General features: G+C 46.4%; 1 protein-coding gene across 1 annotated transcript in view; it reads right to left on the reverse strand.

Annotated features, from left to right (window-relative positions):
- Nucleotides 1–663: 663 nt before the first annotated feature.
- iqsec2b (IQ motif and Sec7 domain ArfGEF 2b) overlaps nt 664–25,242 on the reverse strand; it is a 75,303-nt gene continuing 50,724 nt past the window's right edge. The window contains 13 exon segments of the mRNA XM_042707699.1: nt 664–1,576; nt 2,269–2,395; nt 2,398–2,456; nt 2,710–2,871; nt 3,423–3,522; nt 4,129–4,254; nt 5,136–5,275; nt 6,195–6,361; nt 6,812–6,934; nt 7,435–7,596; nt 9,007–10,106; nt 11,246–11,581; nt 13,011–13,305. Coding sequence (XP_042563633.1) covers nt 1,509–1,576; nt 2,269–2,395; nt 2,398–2,456; nt 2,710–2,871; nt 3,423–3,522; nt 4,129–4,254; nt 5,136–5,275; nt 6,195–6,361; nt 6,812–6,934; nt 7,435–7,596; nt 9,007–10,106; nt 11,246–11,581; nt 13,011–13,305 — 2,965 coding nt within the window. The 3' untranslated portion in view covers nt 664–1,508.

A 25,242-nucleotide genomic window follows, 5' to 3' on the forward strand; every position in this document is an offset into this window, starting at 1 on the left:
GAGAGGTGGGGGTCACAGGAGGTACAGAGAGGTGGGGGTCACAGGAGGAGTCACAGGAGGTACAGAGAGGTGGGGGTCACAGGAGGTACAGAGAGGTGGGGGTCACAGGAGGTACAGAGAGGTGGGGGTCACAGGAGGTACAGAGAGGTGGGGGTCACAGGAGGTACAGAGAGGTGGGGGTCACAGGAGGGGTCAGGAGATCAAGAGATTTAGATGAAGAGATTCAGATGTTGAGAGGTGAGTTTGGAGGAGCCAGATATAAATAAAGTAGTTTTGAGGGTGTGGGGGTGGGGTGGGGGGGGAGAGAGAAGAGTACAGAGTGTGGAAATATAATGCAAAGAGGAAAGAGAATGAGAGAGGAGGATCATGGGAAACCAGAGAGGGTTAGAACATGAGAAATGTGACATTTAGATGAGGAGAGAGACAGCGTGAAGCGTGGGGATGAGAGAGAATGAGAGACAGAGGCGTTCCCATGGAAATAAGGAGATGACAACGTGACAAGATGAGGCGGGATGCAACGAGATGAAGGGAGGAAAGAGGAGGAGAAAGTTGAGGAGGTGGGGAGGTGGAGGAACGAGAGGAAGTTGAGTGGGTGATTGAAGAGGAGAGGTGAGCAATGAGAGAGAGAGAGAGAGAGAGAGAGGAGCATGAGTAATGCAGCGGTTAAAGCGGCATTGTGGAGCGTGTGGAGGAGGGGAAGAGGTGTTGGGAGAAATGAGGAGATAATAATGAGACCAGACGAGATGGAACCAGATGACAAGGAGAGAAGGAGAGAGGACGTGAGCAAGAAGAGGAGGAGGGTGTTGAGGATGGTAAGAGGAGTGTGAGATATCAATGGCAATGGAGAAATGAAAAGGACAGAGAGAGGAATTACAGGTGGGTGTGAAGGGGGTGTAAGGGGGTGTGGACACATGGGAGTCCAGAGGTATGTGCAGTGTGGGTGGTGGAGTTGTTTTTGGGGGGTGGGGGGAAGGGGGGTGAGTTGATTAGAGAGATTGTAAGATCATGTCGCAGTAACTTGTTCACAAAACTGTCTCACGTGAACTACATACAAACTACACACATGCATGATGCGTAGCCACAAAGAGTTGACCACGTGGTCTACAAACATGCACGACTACAAATGACGCAACTCAGTGATGATGTGAACATACAGAGGTACAACACACAAAGCCTTGACACATCTGTGAACGACTCCTCTATGGCTTATTTGGGAACCACATCTGACACTTGGAATGTGCGCACGGGCATTCCGAGAGCATTCCGACCAGAACACATGACGGCATGCGGCAGAGGAGCAAACTGCAGTTTATACATCTACACGTGAACACTATTCGAACGCCATGCAGAACGACTCCATACATCAATGGGCTTTTGACTAATGGGTGACACCGGCCCGGATCTGGACCATATCAGAGCCGGATCAGAGCCGGATACATGACAGGGACAGAAGCGATCTGGTTGGTTGTGTACACTCATGACGACACACACGATGATGACACTCATCTTCAGTCGGACGGACTTACTTCCATGGTACTGTCCAGAGAACCAGCACTGTTCCTGCGCCCGCGCTTCCCTGCGCCCAACCAATGAGAGTCGGGTTAGGGCACAGTGACTTAGCGAGAAGGTAATAACCAACGATCATTCGAGCACAGATATTTAGCGAGAAGGTAATAACCAACGATCATTCGAGCACAGAGATTTAGCGAGAAGGTAATAACCAACGATCATTCGAGCACAGAGATTTAGCGAGAAGGTAATAACCAACGATCATTCGAGCACAGAGATTTAGCGAGCAGGTAATAACTAACGATCATCAGACTAGGATGTAATAGGAGCAACAATGACTTCAAGTGTACTTCCCAGCAGGTAATATCTAACGATCATTAGACCAGGTTGGAATATGAGCAACAATGACTTCATACAAAATACTCTAACTTTTCTCTTTCTACTACTTCAATTCTTCAATAACTTTCTATTTTAAGATGACAAAAGCTTCATTCCACTGATATTTAATGTCATACTTCAGTGGATATGGCCTTCTACAGGTTACAGTCAGTACTACAGTACTCGCGTGCGAGTGGCATGTGTGTGTGTGTGTTTGTGTGTGTGTGTGTGTGTGTGTGTGTGTGTGTATATGTCTGTGCGTGCGTGTGTGTATATGTCTGTGTGTGCTTATGTGAATGTGTGTGCGTGTGCGTGTGCGTGTGTGTGTGCATGTGAGTGTGTATGTGTGTGTGTGTGTGTGTTTGTGAGAGTGTCCGTTACCTGCGTCAGATAGGTCCCTGAGGGAGGAGCTGAGAGCGGTGCGTTTCAGACCCTCAGTGGGGGCGTAGGTGTCGTCCAGACAGGGCCTTCCCAGGGTGCCGTTCACCACGTCATTCTTCAACCCCCCCCACCCATGCTACCCGCCAACATGCCGGTCCGCATCACACCTTTCTGCTTCTCCAACTCAGCTGCAGGGAGGGAGAGATGGATGGATGGATGGATGGATGGATGGATGGATGGATGGAGAGAGAGAGAGAGAGAGACGGGGGGGGGGTTGAACATTTTCAGCAGCAAGAAAAGGTAGAGAAAAAAAAAAGAAAGAGAATATGGGAAACAGCATTAAGACAAGTAAGTGACAGTGAATATCAGGATATTGTTACTCAGAACTGAGAACTGAGTTTGATTAATGCTGGGTAGTGGCCACCAGGGGGAGCTACTCACTCTCCACGCGGTACTTCTCCATCTCCTGCACCTCTGCGATGCTCTCGCGCAGGTCGCTGATGAAGCGCGAGCGGTCCTGCTGACTCGGAGCCATGAGCACGATCAGAACCTTTCTCTCCCCGCCTGGGTTGGCCGACGTCAGTCTGACACCATGAGGGTAGTCTGCATGATGTGGGGAGAGAGAAAGAGAGACAGAGAGAAAGAGAGAACGTGTCACATTAATGGATAAGGAAAGAATGAGTGATGCCAATCTGTAATGTTATCTGACATGTCACCGAAGTTGACAAAATAATGAACATGATTGATGAATAAGCCATCCTTACAGGCGGGTAAGGAGAGAGGGGCAGACAGAACATCATTTATTAATTTATATATATATATTTATATATATATAGTTATTACTTATAAAGTTATCCTGAAAGAGCCTTTGTTCCAACCAAGCTGTGTGCCCACCTGATATAACTAGTCACTCCTGTAACAATTGAAATGCAATGCGAGGATTCACTGCGGAGCTGGAATGAGATCCAGTATCTCGCCGGCCCGCTCCCGATAAGATTAATATTGATTTTTCATTACCAAGATTTGCATTGGCAAATGACACCATGTCCGTACGATTCAGGTGAACCTATCTTATTCAGTATTAATGTTTGCAGTGGCAAATTAAACACATAGGAGGGGGGGGAGGGAGGGAGGGGGAGAGTGAAGTGCCTCACAGGAGTTCTGGAACATGTGGACTTGCATCTCCACCAATGAGAAGGATTGTCTGAAGTTGTACGTCACCGAGGTTTTCTTCTTCTGGAAGATCTTTGTGACCTGACGGATGATGTTAAGAGAGAGAGAGAACGATCAGAGTTGATGAAAAGACTGAAGCTCCTGTACCTTAAAACTTCAGGGCTGGTACCACTTAGTTCATAGGTCAAAACTCCAGTTTAAAAAAAAAAAGAAATAATAATAAAAAAAAAAAAGAAATTTAAAAAAATGAAAAAAAAATAAAGAAAATAGGCCTTTACACCAGAGTTGATGGCTTAACTGGTTAGTGCCATTCAAAACAAATATTTCACCTCATGAAATAGGCCACTAATAGGGAAACAAACCATTCTGTCTTCTGTCTTCATATATGACTGGGATGACTGACCCTTATCTTTATTACCCCAGACTGTAGTGTTGGTGGCCTACGCAGGCTACTCCCTGAGCTGTGATGGCTTGATAGCACAACCTCCACTAAGCGGATGACTCCTCCCAGGTCTGAATTGGCCATCGGTCTACACTGCTAATGTTTAGCCTCTACACTGTCAGCAAGGCACAGGTGCTAAATTCAGAGGACCCGTCACTACAAAATAAAAGTTCTACCACACAGAGAGAGCTCTGTTCACTGATGAGGAGAATTAGTAAAGTGAGGATGAGGAAGATGGGTCTTACCACCAGCAGATCGTTGAAGAGGAAGACCTCTCTCTGGTGAACTCCTGTCCTTTGGGGTCTGTTTGGGTCAGGCACCTCATACAGCTGACAGCAACACACCAGCCTGCGATGGGGCAGAGACAGCACCTACACACACACACACACACACACGATCACACACACACACACACACACACACACAATCACACACAAGGAGGGCCATTATTTAATTCTCAAATAAAGCTGAACCTTGATTTTATTCACTGTGGGACGGAGTAGTGAAGTGTCATTTAAAAGCTGTACTACGCAGCTGCAGAAGTGTCATTTAAAAGGTGTAGTACGCAGCTGCAGACGTGTCATTTAAAAGGTGTAGTACGCAGCTGCAGACGTGTCATTTAAAAGGTGTAGTATGCAGCTGCAGAAGTGTCATTTAAAAGCTGTAGTACGCAGCTACAGAAGTGTAATTTAAAAGGTGTAGTATGCAGCTGCAGAAGTGTCATTTAAAAGGTGTAGTATGCAGCTGCAGAAGTGTCATTTAAAAGCTGTAGTACGCAGCTGCAGAAGTGTAATTTAAAAGCTGTAGTACGCAGCTGCAGAAGTGTCATTTAAAAGCTGTAGTACGCAGCTGCAGAAGTGTCATTTAAAAGCTGTACTACGCAGCTGCAGAAGTGTCATTTAAAAGGTGTACTACGCAGCTGTAGAAGTGTCATTTAAAAGGTGTAGTATGCAGCTGCAGAAGTGTCATTTAAAAGGTGTAGTATGCAGCTACAGAAGTGTAATTTAAAAGCTGCAGTATGCAGCTGCAGAAGTGTCATTTAAAAGGTGTAGTATGCAGCTGCAGAAGTGTCATTTAAAAGGTGTACTACGCAGCTACAGAAGTGTCATTTAAAAGGTGTAGTATGCAACTACAGAAGTGTAATTTAAAAGGTGTAGTATGCAGTTACAGAAGTGTAATTTAAAAGCTGCAGTATGCAGCAGCAAAAGTGTCATTTAAAAACTGTAGTGCGCAGCTGCAGTCATTGACTCACTGGCTTCTTGCCGACCACCACTCGCTCCACAGCATGGACTTGAGACACATGGTCATCATTGGTCCTCAGCTCCCACTTCTGAATGCGCTGGTAGATTCCAACCAGGAGATCTCGGGGGATGTCCTGCCCATTATCCACACCTACAGGGAGAGAGGAGAGGAGAGAGGGGAGAGGGGGAGAAGAGGAGAGGAGAGAGGGGGAGAAGAGAGAAGAGGGGGGAGAGTAGAGGAGAGAGGGGGAGAGTAGAGGAGAGAGGGGGAGAGGAGAGGAGAGAGGGGGAGAGGAGAGGAGAGAGGAGGAGAGGAGAGAGGAGAGGAGAGGAGAGGGGAGGAGAGAGGGGAGGGGAGGGGAGGGGAGAGAGGAGAGGAGAGGAGAGGGGAGGAGAGGGGAGGAGAGAGGGGAGGGGAGAGGAGAGGAGAGAGGGGGAGAAGAGAGAAGAGGGGGGAGAGTAGAGGAGAGAGGGGGAGAGGAGAGGAGAGAGGGGGAGAGGAGAGGAATGACGGGGAGGGAGAAGAGAGGAGAGAAGATGAGAGGGTATCAGTCAATTGTTTTCAACCACAGTTAATTTCACCCTTCAGTTTAGAGTTTTATCAGAACACACATTACAAGTTACCAACCACATGCAAACTTCTTCTTTGCCAACTCATTTCAGTCTACCATTTTATTAAAGTCTCAAATCTTTAGGACATGTAGACACAGGAGGGCGCTGTTTCACTACTGATGCAGTAGGAGGCCACTGGCCAGTACATTTCTGCTGTGGAACCCTCCTAGAGGTATGAGTAAATGTATACATCAAGGGCAAAGACATTTTTTATTTATAGTTTGGGTTTGGGAAAAGGCTAATACATCAGCTTGCACTGCTAGAGCTGATCCCATAGTGGTCAGTGCCGATTAGTTTAAAGGCTGGTCTAACGGTTTCAAAATTAACCCAAAGTCTACGTCCATTAGGATACAACAACTGGAAACAATTCCCAATGGGGCGTGGCCAAAAGCTATCGCTATCTATTCGCAAAGTGAATTTTGGGTCTGTTGATACTAGGCTGGGGATATTTCCCTCACCTCGGAGGTTCTTGATGAAGTCCTCCATCTTCATCTTCCTCTCTGGCTTGATGTTGGGGCTGTACATGTCCGTGTTGAGGAGGATGATGGCAAAGGCCAGGATGAAGATGGTGTCCGGGTTTCGGAACTGACGCACCAGGGGTGGGTTACACACACAGTACCTCTGACTGCAAGACAACAAAGGTTGAGAAGAGTTTGAGTGTGTGTGAGAGATACGACACGGATGTAGTTTTTGTTCAATATTCATTTTCAACAGACAAACTAAAAAAAAGTCAGTTTCAGAAGTGAACTGTCGGCGCAATTACATCTAGACTCTTCTGACATGTTCAGACCGGCATACGGCATAATACATATTTTCCTTCAGAAAAATACAAGAAAAAAACAGGGTAAACCAATCTGGAGTGAGCAGGGCGGGGTGGGGGTGGGGGGGGGGGGGGGGTAAACCAATGATCTTGGTGCCGTACAGAACTTGCTCTGCTAGTTGAGTTACAGGAACACAATATCAACAACCTCATCTGAGTGTGGGTATCCGCACGCTTGTACGTGCACACACACACATACACGTACGCACACATACACACGTACGCACACACACACACACACACACACACACATACCTGAATGCCTCGATTAGTCTCTCTACTTTCTGGGCCTCTCCTTGCACTCTAATTTGGGCCTGGAACTTTCTCAAAGCATCATCGAGGTCCATACCAGAGAAGTCCATCTCATCCACCACACAGCTGAGACACACACACACACACACACACACACACACACACACACACACACACACACACACACACACACACACACACACACACACACACACACACACACACACACAGCAAGGTGAGAAACACAAAAAGATCACAGTTTTGTTTGGTGTATATATATACAGAATGAAACTAATTCTACGGGTGTTTTTGTCGTGATTTATGGATGCCTGGAGTGTAATTGTGTTTTAATGATGCTTGTGTTATGAATAGAAAGGATGTGTGGAGTGTTATTGTGTTTTAATGATGCTTGAGTTATGAATAAAAAGACTCATCATGTAGAGGTTTAGTATGAATGCACTGATAAACAAACCTCCCCACTTCTACCACAATGTAACAAACAATATCATTAATAATACTGCTCAAACTACCAAAGCATTGACGGTCAACTGCCAGAACTGTTAGGCCTATAAATAGCACAACTCGTAGGCCACTCCATTACCCATTCCCTCCCCCGGTTGACTCACTCGAGCACGTCCTTGTTGAACTGCTTCTGCCGGTTGCCAAGGAACTCTCCGATCATCTGCCGGCTCAGGCCCTTCCTCTCCAGGATGAAGCGGGCGATGCCCACCGGCGTGTCCGACACGAAGCCCCGCTCGATCAGGTACTGGATGCCCTTCTCTGGCTTCCTGAAGGGGGGAGAGACGAGGGAGAGCTTCACTCATCAGCATTGTCATCATTTTCATCAACACCATCCTTATCATCATGATCCTTAATCATCATCATCATAATCATCTTCATCATAATAACTGGCATCGGCATCATCATCATCATCACCCTTATTTTCATTCTTCTTATCATCATCACTTTCGTCATCATCAGACACACTGGCACTCTGAGATTCTTCTGAATGAATTATTATTATTATTATTATTACTAGGAATCTAAACATTCCTTAATCAAATGAATCTGTGCTTCTGTGTTTTCTGCATTCTTTTTCAAAAGAGTTAAATATCTTTATTTAATAATGAAAACCAGACGCTGCGTGTCGCGCTCCTGTTCGTCCCGTCGGGATTTATTTTTTAATAATGACTGCCGGACTATACATTATGCCTTACATAATGATCTGCCATCATAAATATGCTGTCATGATTCACTAACGTTGCAGAGTTGGGTGGGATTACAGAATGAGAAAGGGTTCACAAGTAATCCAGACTGAGCATGACGGCCAAACCTACTGGAAACATGCTGCAAATCTTACAGCAAGAGTGGCGTGTGTCTGAACGCGGAACCACATCCTACAGTCACGTACAGTCAGATTCGGCTTTCATTAGTCATTTAACCTGTGACCTTTGGACCAAGAGCTAGGGCTGTGCACTATCTGTCAAATCACTGATCTTTTCACACATCCTTCCTGTTAAGTGTTAGGTGGAGTCCGGTGACATCACTCTCTTCGGTCACTACAGAACACGGCAGTTATACCACACGTCACGTCAAATACTTTGTAGTTCCACGTTGGTGGAATGAACTACCTAGCACTACCAGAGCAGGGGCGTCCCTCTCTACCTTTAAGAAGCTTTTGAAGACCCAACTCTTCAGAGAGCACCTCCCTTCCTAACTGGCACTTCGACTAGTGCGTAACTTGCAATTACAGCAGTTACATTTCTGCACTTCTTTTTCTTTTTTATTTCATTTTGTTATATTTCTTATGTAAAGTAGTATTTATTGTTACACCAGGTTCTATTGCTCGTAGCTTGACTATTCTCTCCCTTGTACGTCGCTTTGGACAAAAGCGTCTGCTAAATGACTAAATGTAAATGTAAATGTAATACTGGTTTCTGATTGGCCGGCAGATGTCCTCGCATTTATATATTCTCTTAACTACGTTTCAGGATGAAATCATGAAAATAATGTCTTTAAAGAGACCTGAAATTAAATAGTGCTGAAATAGTGCTTCGACTACGTTTTTACGCAAGTCTGTTGTTTTACACTAGTCTGACTAACATCATCAAAAGCCTGTTTAGTTGCTTCTTGCATCCTTTCTGTTACTGCTTTTGCCTGAAGAACAGTGAGCAGGAGGTGCTAAAGGGAGGTCTTACTTGTTGAAGAGGTTGAGTCCGATGCGGTACTGCCTCCTCTGCACCACGTCGTTGTTGAAGGCGGGCGAGTCCCAGGTGTTGCGGCCCTCCCTCTGGTACGTCTGCTTGCCCAGCGGCGGCATCGGCTCCAGCAGGCTGTCTCGCGACGACGAGCCCGAGCTGCAGTTGATGGTGTCGTTGGAGTTGGTGGTGGAGTTGAGCGAGTCGTTATCTCCGTCCGAGCAGCAGGGCTGCTCCAGGCTGCCGGGCGCCAGCGGCGCGGAGGAGGAGGAGGAGAGCGGGGTGGTGGGGGGCTGCTGCGGGGAGGAGGAGGAAGAGGGCGTGTCGGGGTAGTGGTGATGGTGGTGGTGGTGATGGTGGTGGTGGTGGTGCGCCATGTTGGCGGGGATCTGGGTGGGGAGCGGCGCCCTGGGTGGGCGTGTCTGACCCTGCGCGACGACGGCGGTGGATGAGGAGGTCGTCGAGGACATCACCGAGCGGACGGGGCCGGCGTTGTGCTTGAGCGTCTCCTGGGGCGACCCCCCGCCGGGCGGCTCCTGGTCGTACACCAGCTGCCGTCCGAGCGAGCCGCGGTCCGAGCGGTCGCTCATGTCCACTGAGCTGTCGCTGGGCGGCTCGATGGTCAGCACCGGCAAGTGCGGCCCGCGGAGCCGGTAGTCGCGGCACTCCGTGCAGGGCGTGCTTCTGCGGCTGTTGCTACTGCCGCCGCCCTCCGTGTCGCGGCTGTCCTCGCGCCCCCCGCCCGTGCCCCCGATGCCCCAGAACTCCGTGTCGGTGCTGCTGGGGGTGCGGTCGAGCGAGAGCGGCGAGGAGGGCATGCCGTCGTCCATGTAGAGCGTGACGTCGCTGTAGGAGGTCGCCGTGCTGTCCTCGTGCATGCTGAGGCCCCTGCCCCCCCCGCCGCCGCCGCGCTCCCCGAGCCCCCGGCGAGAGGAGGGGGAGGGCGAGGCCGACGGGTGGCTGCTGTTGCTCCACACGCACTCGCCGTAGTCCTCGGCCGCGCTGCTGCCGCCCCCCACCTCTCCGCTCCCGTCCTGGGAGTCGTCCCGCCCAGCCCTGCAGGTCAGAGCGTCGTCTATGGAGTCGGCCAGGGACTTCACCTGCACCGGAGGGGAGGGAGAGAGACACGTAATTACCTCCCTCACATTAACTAATATCATCTCTAAGACACAGTTAGACCAAAGGGAGGGAAGAGAGGAAGTCGCTGATTACTTTAACAACAGAGACAACATTTTTTTAATGCCTATAAATGTGAACATCTACTCAACACAGACAGACACACAGACAGATAGACACACAGACGGATAGACACACAGACGGATAGACACACAGACAGATAGACACACAGACGGATAGACACACAGACAGATAGACACACAGACGGATAGACACACAGACAGATAGACACACAGACAGATAGACACACAGACAGATAGACACACAGACGGATAGACACACAGACAGATAGATACACAGACAGATAGACACACAGACGGATAGACACACAGACGGATAGACACACAGACAGATAGACACACAGACAGATAGACACACAGACAGATAGACACACAGACAGATAGACACACAGACGGATAGACACACAGACGGATAGACACACAGACGGATAGACACACAGACAGATAGACACACAGACAGATAGACACACAGACAGATAGACACACAGACAGATAGACACACAGATTGCCTCCATTGTACACCACAGATCAAAAACTGCACATAGAATAAAAACCAGTAGACGTAGAACACACAGCGTACAGGATAAGAAGATCTAACCCACATCTCACATACACATATAGCATATTGCATATGTTTGGAACACTGTTAAGCACAAAGTAAAGAGAGTTGGAACAATTTGTCAATGTAAACATTGCCAGTGAAGGTAATTACCTCCCTAAAGTTACTTAATATCATATCTCTAAGACACAGTTAAGTATGAATCATTAACAGATGAGTATACCTCATGACAAGTATATCATTTATATGACTATATTTTTATATTTCTCCTGCCCATATCTCTAAGACACAGTTAAGTATGAAACATTAACAGATGAGTATTCCTCAAGACAAGTATATCATTTATATAACTATATTTCTAAATTCTTTCTGCCCATATCTCTAAGACACAGTTAAGTATGAAACTTAAACGGCGAGTATATATTCCTTGATATTGCTCTATTTCTATATTTTCCTCCTGACAGGGTCTCTCTGTGTCTCTGACCTGTTTGGAGAAGGAGTCTTCCAGGTGTGTGTATTTCCCGGCGGAGTGTGTGGGTGAGGGACTGGGCTCCAGCTCAGGGGTGCCCATGCCCTGACCGTACGGCGTCTGCGCGGGCGTCTGGGACAGCGCGGGCAGCGACGGCGGGCGCTCGTCGAAGGAGTACTGCAGGCGCATGTTGGAGAGGATGATGCGGCGCGTCATGCGGCTCTCGGAGGCGGAGCTGCGCAGGCGCTCGAAGTTCTTGTTCATGCGGTACTGGCGGAAGGCCGTCTGGATGGTGCGCGCCGCACGCCGGCTCAGGAAGTAGCCGCCATACTTCCTCTCCAGCATCTCCACCTGAGGAGAGAGGAGGAGGAGGAGAGGAGAGAGAGGAGAGGTAGGGACAGGGAGGGGAGGGGGCAGGGATTAAGACAGAATGAGGGAGGAGGAGGAGAAGTTGGAAGAGGAGGAGGAGGAGGAGGAGGAGGAGAGGAGAGAGAGGAGAGGTAGGGACAGGGAGAGGAGGGGGAAAGGGAGAGAGGACGCACGGTACGGAATGCAGAGAGATACAGAGATGGAGAGGGAGAGACAAAGAAGGAAAAGGAGAGAGAGAGAGTGAGACCGAGAGAGGGAGAAAGAAAGCAAGAGAGTAAAGGGGGGAACAAGGTTGTGAAGAGGGAAGTTACATGGATAGAGAGAGAGAGAGAGAGAGACAGAGAGAGAGAGAGAGAGAGAGAGAGAGAGAGAGGGAGAGAGGGAGAGAGGGACAGTGAGAGAAAGGGGAGGGCAGGGAGATTTGGAGGAGGGAGAAGGAGAGAAAGACAAGACAAGGGCATGACAAGAGTCAGAGAGTAATTGCAAATTGGAAAAGAGAGAGGGATTAAGGAAAGGAAGAGAGAGGAGGACAAGAAGAAGAGAGGGGAGGAAAAGAGAGACAGAAAGAGAGAAAGTGGGTAAGAAAAAAAAAAAAGAGAGAGAGGGAGGGGGTGAGGAGGACATTTCTCAAGTTAATGCACACTGGCACAAACCGATGACGGGCAGAACCAATCTGCAATGAAGTGTCAGCAAAGCTTAGTTAAAACAATGCCCAAAGCGAACAGGACAGGGTGTATTGGGTCTGAGAGCGCTCCGGACGCAGGTCTCACCAAAACAAACACCATGAGATGACACCGAGGTTACATGCTGTTGGATGCACTCACTCACATCCACTTATTCACACAATTAGGCCAACTCTGGCACCTAACCTGCTGGACTAGGGTTGGATGCCTGCCGGGTGGCTAGTGGCTGTTCAATAAACACACACACACACACACACACACACACACACACACACACACACACACACACGTAGACACACACACACGCAGACACACACACACGCAGACACACACACTCTTACTCTCTCACACACACACACTCACACAGGTGGGCAAACAGGACCCTGTCCTTGTCCTAAGTTTGCTCGTTGGACGCAGGTACACTTGTGTGCATGAACACACACTTACATACCAACAGAAAAACACATCCACATACAAACATATTCAGTGTAAAACTTCGAAAGCATCTTCTAGTGTAGCCCATTGCTGTAAGTCAAATACACAGACACACAAACACAGCAGACCTCTAATGCAGAGTCCATGCACAAGCACACACTCTCACAGACACACACACACACACACAGACACACACACACACACACACACACACACACACACACACACACACACACACACACACACACACACACACACACACACACACACACACACAGTATAACCTCTAGTACCTTCTTATCCTGTAGGTCGGTGGACAGTTCATAGCTGTCGGATAGGGCCCTGCATTTCTTGTTCTCCTCCTCCTCCTGCTTGCGGAGGGCTAGGCTGGCAGGCTGGTGGCGCGTGTGCTGTGCCCAGGTGAGGCTGGCTGGGCTGGGGGGGGCCACGCACGGCACCCGGGGGCCAGGGGGGCCGCTGCCGCTGCTGTCGCCGAAGCGCTCGGAGCCGTGCAGGTAGGGGTCCTGACCACGAGGGCTGTCCGCGAAGGTGCCGGAGTGCTCTGTGTTCCGGGACTCGACCTCGACACTGCGAGAGAGGGGAGAGAGAAAGTGTGAGATGACAAAAAGAGAGAGACAGAGAGACAGAGAGAGAGAGAGAGAGAGAGAGAGCAGAAGAAAGAATAAGGGCAAGAAAGCGAGTAAAAGAGAGAGAGCAGAAGAAAGCAGACGTAAGTGCTCTAGACTAAGAGGGCGTCCACATGACAATGGTGAAAAAAACGTTTTTACGGAAACGGACACGTTTTGGCCTTGAGTTCACACGACAACGGCCTTGTCAGCGTCTGGTTCCAGAGTGGAGACTTTTGAAAACGCAGCTGTTACGTCACTGTGTGGACAGGCGTCAAAACAGCATTTTGAAAACAATGACAACATGGCCCTAACTTTATCCAATCACCTTTCAGCTTCAGGCTGAGCTCCGTCCTCCAAAGGCTCCACCACGTCCTCAGTGACAAGAAATAGAAAATCTATTTTTGATTGTCAGACGCATTATGGTTGACAGCCAACTTGTTCCATTTCTACGAGGACGGAATCTATTGGCAACATCAGCAGCCAAAGCCTTTCCTGGGTTTGTTTGATATAAAGTGATGCAAAATTCTAGCAACTAAATGCAAGCAGGGTAAGCTCACTTCACCTGGGAAATTCTGCTCACCCAAACCCTGATTTGCTGATCTCATCTCGTAGCTTTGATAATAATGTTGTTTAGTTGCAGGCTATAACTTGAAGCATAGTTTATGTAAGAAATGTGGAAATGCCAGAAATGAACTGGCTAGCAACAGCATTTTCACACGTTTTGTGGATGCAGATGAGTTCTCAAAACATTGTTGTGTGGATGCAAATCTTTTTGAAAACGCAAAGGAAAAACATTGTTTTTAAAACTCTCTATTGTCGTGTGGACGACATCACAGCGTGTAGACACAGCGTGTGTTCACTCACCCTGGCATCTCCAGACAGCTACACAAAGAGCACCTCGAGCCGTCTCAGAGGTAAAGGCCTAACACCACACTGACTGCAGAAATAAGCTAACACTCAGAGGATGAGAAGAAAGCACGCACATCGCCATGGTAGCGGCTGACTGTGGCATGGGTTAGGATCTGGTCTGCCACAGACCTGCACCAAATCAGGGCTAAATCAGAACCGGGTTCTTCTCATCCTGAGCACATTATTTCAGCTCTCAACTCTGGCATGGACTGGGGATCCGCTCCCAGGTCGTCTGGTATCAGCACAGACTTCCCTCACTCCACTGATGATTCACTATGACAACCTGTCAACCCTCAGTGGATCAGGGCTGGGCAGGCTCTCCAACACTGGGCCAAAAACATTTATTTATTAAAAAATTATTAAAAAAATAAAAAACGAAGAACGTTCCTGAACAGGCCGAAGGTCCTCAGGGACTGACAGAGACATCCAGAGCCCGAAACTGAAAGCGCGGAGAGAAATCAAGGGTTACACAAACAGGGACATTTTTTTTTTTCATATTTCTCTTCCCTTGACAGCGTGACAGCGTGACATCCTCGCTGATAAGAATCACCAAGCCAAGCAGCCGTAAAACCGAGGTTCTTTTCCGCGGCGTGTGCAGTTTGCATCTCTGATAACGACACCGGGGAGTGACAGGGGCTTTCAGTTTGATTGGACTGGGAAAGCCACACATCAAAGACACACATCGCCTCAGAGTCTCACAGGAAAAGCCTTCTATCTATAATGAAGCGTTGCTTTCTCATCAGCACTAACTGAAACAATAGGTTCACAGCCAGAATCCCGTTAGTTTTGCTTTTGTGAACGCCCCCATTGTGCGACTGTGGGGCCGTCAGCAAGAATTGGACATAATAAGCTGCAGGATGTCTTGGTGTTCGACCCCGATGGCTTCATGACCTTCAGGTGCAACCCGACCACCCAACCAACCCTGTGAGTTTCTATTGGTCAGACTCACTTGTGCTCCGCTGGTCTGAGGGCAACGTCACTTGTCCTGGTGTACTGCATTGAGTAAAGGGGTCTGATGTCTACACACACACTCACTCACACACAAACAAACAAACACGTCTACACACACGTACACACACACCTCACCCTCCTCACACACACAAGCATACACACTTGAGACACCCAACCACCTAAGAATCTCTCCCGCTCTCAAATAAACACACGTGCACGAACACAAACTCATATACACGTGTACACAACTCACACCACCTCAGTTTTGATACTACTGCCTATGAGTAAACAGAAGCACGCCTCCAGTGAACGTTAATGCCGTACATCAAAGGTGTGAGGCGTAAGCATGACAAACACTCGTTACACAGCTTAATTATAATTACCCCAGCCGGGGTGTAAGTTAATTAGGCCACTGAAGAACCGCACTATAAATGCAGTATAAGTGCACTATAAATAAGACATACTCCTGTATGACCACGCTAAAGAAACTGCACACACACACATGCATAACAAATCACCCACGCACCTAAACAAAAACACACCAAATCACCCACGCATGTGCATAAAGACACACACACATCAACCACTCACACACATAAACACGTATTCCAAGACTACAGCATTAAACACAAACTACTCAACACATTTACTCCTCCTCTGATTTCGCTCTTACACACACACACACTATAATACACATCCACACCGCACTGCCTGCAACACCTGTCTTACAGAAACTCAAGCACAAATCCTTTAAGCTCAGACAGGAGTGACCTCCCTGCGTCTCCCCCCAGTCCTCGGGTACAGTACAAGCAGAGAGGAGAGTCCCAGTGTTTCAGCTGGCCTGGTCTCAGCGCCTCTCCGTCTACGTGTTAATCAATGATTAATAATCATCATAGCAGGTGACCGGATACTGGAAAACTCTGCCTGCTGCTGCTGCTGATACACGAGAGTTGAACTAGTTAAAGATTTCCATCATCGCCCTTTCCCATGCTCTCTTACTGGCCTTTAGTAGATCTCTACAAATCAACTCATTTACTGTCATTTCTATTCTGTTCTGTTGACAACACTACCTTTATGTAGGCTAATATTTTCAGCAAACTTTCGATTAGAGAAACTCTGTGCCTCTAAACACACAAACCCCCCCCCCCCCCCCCACTGGCGCCACCCGATTGGACGGGCACAATCCTGCTCTGTCACCCCGCACAAAAACTGAGCTTGTTCTAGCAGGGACAAAAGAACACGAGAGAAAAAAAAAAAAAAACTCACTCACTCACTTTCAACTGGCGACAATGGAGCCTTGACACATTCTGCAAACTTACAGACACGTCAACAACACAGACATACACAAACATACACACACACACACATTCACTGACATTCAAACACCCACTCACACACACACAGATATGGTGGGGTCGTTGGTTTCTTAATAAGTCCAAACAGTCCAGTGGAAAGTGGTGTGATTCCCATGTCTGTCCGGCGCCTGATTGTGGCTCCGCTGCGGTGACAGGGCAGGTCAGGAGGTAACCTCCACTCGGTCACATGACTGTCGCTGCTCCTCCTTTGTCCTGTTTATATTTCTGTCACTCACAGACACACACACACACACACACACCCACACCCGTGTGTACATGGACACATACACATACACACTCACACACAGACACACTCACCCATGCATAAACACCCATACCCATACATACGGCATAAACACTCTCACACATACACACACACACACACACACACACACACATCTGTACATGGACACACTCACACACATAGACACACACACCCATACATAAACACCCACACAAACACAAATGGCATAAACACACCCACACACACACATTTCCTATCCTTGAGAGGGATCTATGCTACAGTAGCATTCGCACACAAACAAACATGGGGAACAAGGGCAATTCAGAGCATTTGCTTACGGCTAACTGCGCTATGCTCAACTACGCAGTAACCTGCTGATACCATCTATTCTCTCAGGGAATGCTGCGCTTATCTGCTGCCCTGCATTCTACTTAATTACATCATTTACGATCCATCATAAACAACTCCTCTAAATACAAAAACGGGGACATGAAGAAAAAAAAACCCAGACAGAACAGATTTTGTAAAGATAAATAAAATGCTGCTTGTTCAATTATGTGGCGATTCAATTTAACTACGGCTACATTTGAATTCTGTGTTTGAATCATGTATTGCACCAGCACAGCAGCCTGACGCAGTAGTAATGTGGAGTTAATGCTTCCTCCTCTCTCTCCCTCTCCTCCAGCTCTTTCTCCCACCCACCTTCTCCGAGCTGACACAGTTTCACAGTTTCCTGTGTTTGTGTGCTGCAGTGCCGACAGAAAGCCCAGCTCAAGGAAGCGGCTCACTGCAATATAATGAGCCATAAAATATTGTGTATACTGGGTTGCATAACTAACAAAACACACACACACACACACACACACACACACACACACACACACACACACACACACACACACACACAATCACCAGGGACTGGTGACCATGGGTCGAAAGCCTTTGTCAATCGATAAAATGAAAGTGGTCATTTTATACAGACCTGAGGTCAAGGTGGTGTTTTCATTCAAACACACCCTGTGTATGTCGCTGGGTAGAGTGCAGAGTACATTGTGCTGAGTGTGTCTCGGCCTCGCTATACACGTCTGATACTGGACCAAACGGCCTCGCTATACACGTCTGATACTGGACCAAACGGCCTCGCTATACATGTCTGATACGGGACCAAACGGCCTTGCTATACATCACGTCTGATACTGGACCAAACGGCCTCGCTATACATGTCTGATACTGGACCAAACGGCCGAACAGCCAAACACCCACAGAACCACAAAAGGGCTAAGGGCGGCTCCCACAAACAGAGCCGGCCTGCATGCGGTCAGCCGGACGGCCAACCCCACACCAGGGTCTGATCTGGTGCAGAGAGGGCTGGGGTAGGGATTAGCCACAGACACACACACACACACACACACACACAAACCCTGCTACACACACACACACACACTCACACAAACCTTGCTACACACACACACACATATACACACTCACACAAACCCTGCTACACACACACACACACACACAAACCCTGCTACACACACACACACACTCACACAAACCCTGCTACACACACACACACACAAACCCTGCTACACACACACACACACACTCACACAAACCCTGCTACACACACACACACACAAACCCTGCTACACACACACACACACACACACACACACACACACACACTCAGCAATGCTCTGCTGAGGGCCTGACTGATGAGGGAAGCTGATAGAGGAGGTTTTCAGCAGCACATCCGGAACAGGCGCGGGCCTATTCATTCGGTACCAAGTGCGTTAGCAACGAGGGTGAGGCAAGGTCACATCAAGACTGCAGGGGCTGGCTGTGGAAGTAGACTTTTCCCCGTGTGAAAGCACAGTTACTGGTGTTTTTCACTGTTTGACATCTACTGTGGGATACGGTCTCATGCACAACACCAGGGGTTTTCAACTGGTTTTGTCCCAGGGACCACCATTCTGACTAGAAAGTAATTTGCGGCCCACTGATGTGCCTGCACGCGCATGCGTGTTTGTAACCGCCGCTGCCACGCCCCCTCCCCCTACACAGATATTCTGCCTATAACACTTAAATATGTGAAATTATCAGGGTACATCGCTAGCCGCCACCACGCCCCCTCCCCCTGCACAGATATTCTGCCTATAAGACGATATTTTCACGATATTCAAGAGTAATCTGGAAATGTGTTGAAATATCAAAGCGAATTTATATAAAAAAAAAAAATTCAATGGTGAACTGATCAACATAGGCTCATGTCGCGGACCCCCTGCAATGCCGTCGCGAACCACCAGGGGGCCACGGACCCCCTGTTGAAAACCCCTGCACTACACTGTTAGCTAGGCATGCAATAAGGATTGCGTTACGTGATTACGTCACCTTGTAACAAATAGGCTGGAATTGTTTCAGGCAGCTGAGAAAAAAGTGGTTTCTGTGGGAGAAAGTTACTTCCTCTGGTGTGTACTTTAGGCTTTTGTAACTTTGCAGACTGTTTACATGAACAGAAAACTATATATATATATATATATATATATATCACACTAGGGGGAAAGGGAAAAACAGGAAAACCATAATGGGTCTTTGAAGATGACAGACTGTGATACTATCCAGCGAGGCTGCTTCACGTCTTAAGTCATCCAGAGATCATAGATCAGAAGGAGTTAGGCTAAATATTAAACAGGGAACAGAAGAGATGTAATACACTGCCATAAGCCAGCCTACGCAGAGTGAACTTGTTCAGGGAACTGCTATTGTCTCAAAATATGACCAAATGAATCAATCATGTTTGCCATGTTTTGTTCCCACGGAGATCGATACAAAGAATACGAATAAAAATGTCCCCTTCTTCATCGAGGTTCTGAGTAGTTTCACTGCTTCTTTCACCATGGGCTTCCTCTTAGTGCAATCTCCTTCCTGCAGATTTAGTAAGTCAGAGCGCTTTGCATGGTTGAACCTCAATTACAAACCATCAGAAGGCAAGGCCAACGGTGAAGGTCATTCTTTGGCCTACGTTCCTTAATGACTGTGGCTGTTTAGTTCTTCTCTTCCTCTAAAAACAGTGGTCAAAAGCCATGCTGGACTGTGATGGCCATTCAGATTACACTGTCAGAGATTGGACCTACACAGCATCCTGCACACCAAGCACAACGATGGATAAAATGCAAGCTGGTCAATAGCATCAATTGCTCACTCACTGTAATGGAAGTGAAATGAAATGGAAGTCAGTCATATAAGTTAATGATCCAAGATACAACATAACAGAGTGCAACAGACAGTGTCTGCGTTCATTCCACAAGAAAGGGAAATCACCGTGACCCCACAAGCACTCTGAGAGACTGACGCCCAGTGATTACCCAATGGCCTGTGTATGTAGAACTCTGGGAGGACAATGACCACACAGAAGGAGGGTGACACCATTTCCAAGTAGTGTGAGGAAAGATGGACTTTGCTGAGTACTGTGATATGAGTATCGAATCATATCAGATGAAAAGAATAGGCTAGCCAATCTTATTTCTTCTTTCTTATGTTAATTAACATAGAGTACATAGTTAAAATGTGCACGGAGGCTATTCATAAGGCACTGGGGTACAGCCTATTTCTTTCATATTCCACAACATGAGAGGTTCTGTTTTGTTTTCTTATTAATGCTTGGTACAAAATGATTCACCTGTAAAAAGCAAGTATGCAATACATCCAATAATCATGGTGTTATCAAATATTATTGCATTGTGAACTCTTGTATTAATGAGCAACATTTAATTAACCATATATCAGGCACTTGCAAACTGGGAGAATGCATTAGCTTAAACCTAATTTAATGCAAAACAGGTCTAAGCATGCAGTAGCCTATATTCAGCACAGTCTAGTACACACAGCAAGGCCTACAGTCATACACGGGGTGGTGGTGGTTAAAGTGGTGTGGTTTTGGTGACACAGTGGTAAGTGTCTCCACCTTCTCCGCGGTCGACCCGGGTTCATTTTCCAGCCACTGCAGGACGCCTATGCAAATCGCTCTGGATAAAAGCATCCGCAAAATACCAGACCTTTTTACCTTTACATTCATCAGAACAAACTCCAAGAACATACATCACGCCTTGAGCGTTGAATGGGCTATGAAAGCATGTACGCTCACTGGCGGTTAGGGTTAGTTCAAAGCCAAGTCCACAGCTGTATTCATTGACTGTTAGAATTACTCTGATAGCATAGAACCACAGGACAGTTTTTTTTGTGGTTGCTTTGTCACACCCTCAATGAGCTTTCTGAAGAAGCACTGTGACATAACATGCCCAGAGACTAAGGCTGAACGATTAATTGCATTTGCGATTTAATCGCGATATGATAGAACGCTTGCGATTAAAAAACGTGGTTTTTTAAGATGGTACATTTTGCACACAGTGTTTAAAAAGTGCATGCCTAGTGTTTATACTTAAAATTACTTTTTTTAAATTACTTAAATGCACAGTGGCAAAGCCACTGATTTGTTGTTCTTGTTTCTGTAATGAGCAGTTAAATAAAAATGTAAAATGTGGGAAAGAATATTTTACACTAAATGTATCTAATATTGTGTTGGTCATATTTAAACCATTCATTATGTTTTGTTGGGAAAAAAAGAGGATAAAAAAAAAAATCGCATATCGAATCGCAATCGCAATATTTTGGTAAAAAATCGCAATTAGATTATTTTCCCAAATCGTTCAGCCCTACCAGAGACCACTGGGTCATGATTAATATCTCTCCTTGGTTACAATCGAATATTCAAGAGTTCTACGCTTTGCAACACTCTATTAGATGTGCACAATGTTTACATGCACAAAAAGCTACACCAGAAAAGCATAATAAGTCCTCTTTAATATGCAGTAACAAGAAACAAGTCTGATGAAACATTACAACATGGTTGTTTGGCCAAAGTCTGTCATATATTAGGAAATTAACCGTTACAATTTTGTCGAAATTAACACCAAATACGGTCAGGTTACTTGGCACATTCTGAATCATGTCCGTAGATAGTTTGCAATGAGCTCCACCTTACTGCGAAAGAAGTCTACAGTACCCAAACTAACCATGAGAAAATTAGGACACTCATCTACACACACACACACACACACACACACACACACACACACACACACACACACACACACACACACACACACACACACACACAGGCTAAACACTCACAAATCTGAACAAAATTGTTTACTGAAACAATTGAGCGCCTCCTTGCCTATTTGTCTTTTGATAGATTGCTTGTCAATGTTACACTGCACTGGTTATACCCAGCAGTGCCCATTTCTTAACGTTTCAGTGCAGGTATCAGCATCTGCTGGAACAGAGGCTAAAGTTTTCCGCTATGTTACCTGACAAAATAGCTTCTTGTAGTGAGCAGCAAAGTATCTGAATACATCCACCAGTGGACACTAAAGGTCCAATTCACCCATTTTACAAGCAAAAAAGGTTACTCTGGTCCTTATTCTGAAACATTTTGTCAAGTAGTGCCACCTCATACAGTACACAAAAAGTTAAATTTGACCGGCAGGCATGTTGTCACTTGACAAGTTACCCTCAGGACCTTGGCACTGACACTTCAGTAAAGTTGGAAAGATATTTACAGGTCCAGGTCAATAAGTCATAAGCGAAACGTTGTTAAAACACAAACAATGTCTCTTTCCAACCATAAAAAGGTAGAAAACGAGTTACAACCTAATTTTGAGTACTGTGTTAAATTCTGCAAAAGCCTTTTCTCAAAACTCAGTGTTGTAATATAATCAACAGGAGACCACTGATGTGGGTGATACTACACTGTAAGAGTGAAGTTACTCGATATTTTTTTGAGTATTTCTTTTCGGTGTTGCACTTTGTAGACGGTCCCTACGCCCTTCCTTCACTGCAGGCTGCTATAGGGACCAATGCTGTATATCCAGCTTGGAGGATAGCTGGTTTTGTAACCTTGTTATGGTTGGAAAGAGACATCGTCTGTGTTTTCACAACATTTCGTCTATGAGTTATTGACCCGGGAACTTAGAATATGTGAATACCTTTCAAACTTTACTGAAGTGCCACTGACATGTATAATGTTAGCTAGTTAGCTTATGAGAGAGTGACAAAAGTTCAGCGTGAACTTGCACTTCTCCGACCAATCTCGACAAGTTCAAGGGGGCTTTGGAGGCAACGTTAGGTTAAATAAAGTAAAAACAATTGACTAGACTATAAACTGATTTAGGGGATAAAGACAGGTTAGCTTCCCAGACTGTTGATTTTGTGGTACTTGGGGCAAGTCTGTTTGACGCACGTTGCACACACCACATTTTAAAGCTCTAATTTAATTAGCTTAACAAGGCTATTGTCAGTTTCATGGCAATCCAAGTGAAGGATACCCCACACAGTGGCAGATAGATATAGCGGGCATGACGTGGGCTATAGATTAATACAATCAAATAAACTAATTAAACTTACCTTAGGGTGGTATTTCCCATAGCGTGGCAATATTTCAGTTTGCTGTACTATTTAACATCCGTACACCAGTGGAGAGTCCTTCACTCGCGTGCTAACAGAATTTTAATAGAGGGGCTAACAAGTTTGTTCCTGCTTTTTAAAAGTCAGTTAGCGGTGCAGCGAGGCGATGATGCTCGCGCCGCCAATGCAAAACTGTCCCACTTTCAATATCACTGCAAGACAACAGGTTCCACTTAGCGCAAACTCAACTAGCATGAGCTACGTCAAATGGCAGACGTACCATTGAAGGTCCTCTGGATAACTTGCCAATTTGCAAATCATATGCAAAACTTCGGTCTCTCATATTTAATTAGACGTATTTCCAAATATCGAGCGTTTGATTATAGGCATGGCTCATAGGGCTTAGCCTATTGATGGACGTCAGTGGGGAGTGGAAGAACATCATATAGGGAAATACAGTTGAAAAAGTTCCCCGGTAGGTCTGGTACAGAGCCTGTTATTGTTGCTCCTGTCTTGTCAATCAAGTTTAACCCATACAACAGCTGACTGGTGGAAACGATCTGGCCCTGCTCTAACATAGACTTAGCCCAAACGTGTACAAAAGTCAGCTAATGTTAGACCTGACATTGTTGGTATTATTTGTGACGTTTCTATAACTTAAATGGATAGTAGCCTACACTGTAGTGGGCCTACTTCTCGGATGACAAACAGTCTGGTCCACCATGTTGTTATTGAATCATTCAACAACTACATGACATTGATATTCCAACATCTATTTAAAACATTCAAGTGGTACTTCATTATAAACTTGCAGCGACTTAAAAACGTATGTTCTCTCTCTCACTAACTCACACACACACACACACACACCACACACACATAAACAAAACTCTTCTGCTAAATCTATTTTCTTCCCTCCTCCTCTCTGTTTCTCTCAGCCCACCTGACCTCCTCTAATTCCCAGCCTCCCTAGCTCCAGAACACCTACACAAGCAGGACAAGTAAGGGCTAGGAAGATGGGGTTGCTTAGTGACGGTTGCCGTGAGACCAATGTGGGGGAATGCAGACATTTGGGCAAGGACCGGTGTTGCTATGGAGACGGTGAATTCATGTGGGTGTAGAGGGATATTAGGAGGAAGTGGTGATGGGTTTCAGAAGTAGCAAATGACGTACAGTATCCTTGGAAATCCAGTATCCGTGGAAATACTGGACTGGTATCACTGACTCAGGCACACACACACACACACACACACACACACACTCACACACACACACTCACAGACACATAGGCTAATATTCACACTCACACACCAACATAACTCACACGCACACAGAGAGTTACACTTCTGCCAACTGGGCAAAGTACTGAAAGAAACTCTATAGTATAGTACATTTAAGTTATACTCAATGTCATACTCATACTCAATGTGATCGGTCTAATCTGGTGTAATAGTTATAGGTTCATGCTTGGCTAACAGCTGCCTGTTTTGATGATCATTTGTGTCAGATGTTGTCCTTTTATGGGCTGGAGAAAACTGACCCAGAAGCAAGCTCACTCCCACAAAAATGACATCATCTTAAATCAGTCACTGAATGCTGAGGCTTGAAGCTAACTCATGGTACTGTGTGTGTGTCAGTCAGGCAGTTTTTAAAATCACAGGCATACAATCTGTCGTTCATTTGCACAATTTGGACTCAACACTAACAGCTTCTTCATCAAGTCATCCATCCAGGTCATCTGAGTAGATCTTTAAAGCAACTCAGAAGTGCTAATAGTAGTGCTTAATCTAACAGCATTGTATATAATCTATCAACATCAGTAAAACTGGAGAAGATGCTGGTGTTGATGTCTTCAAATGTCTTTGCTAAAGATGATGCATTTTGAGGAAGCAAGGCAATACATAGAAACATGCAATACATATCTCCGGCTGCAGGGGGCACTGTGACATTCATAAAAAAAAAAAACAGTTTG

The sequence above is a fragment of the Clupea harengus genome, chromosome 4 (assembly GCF_900700415.2).
Source record: "Clupea harengus chromosome 4, Ch_v2.0.2, whole genome shotgun sequence".
Lineage (NCBI taxonomy): Eukaryota > Metazoa > Chordata > Actinopteri > Clupeiformes > Clupeidae > Clupea > Clupea harengus.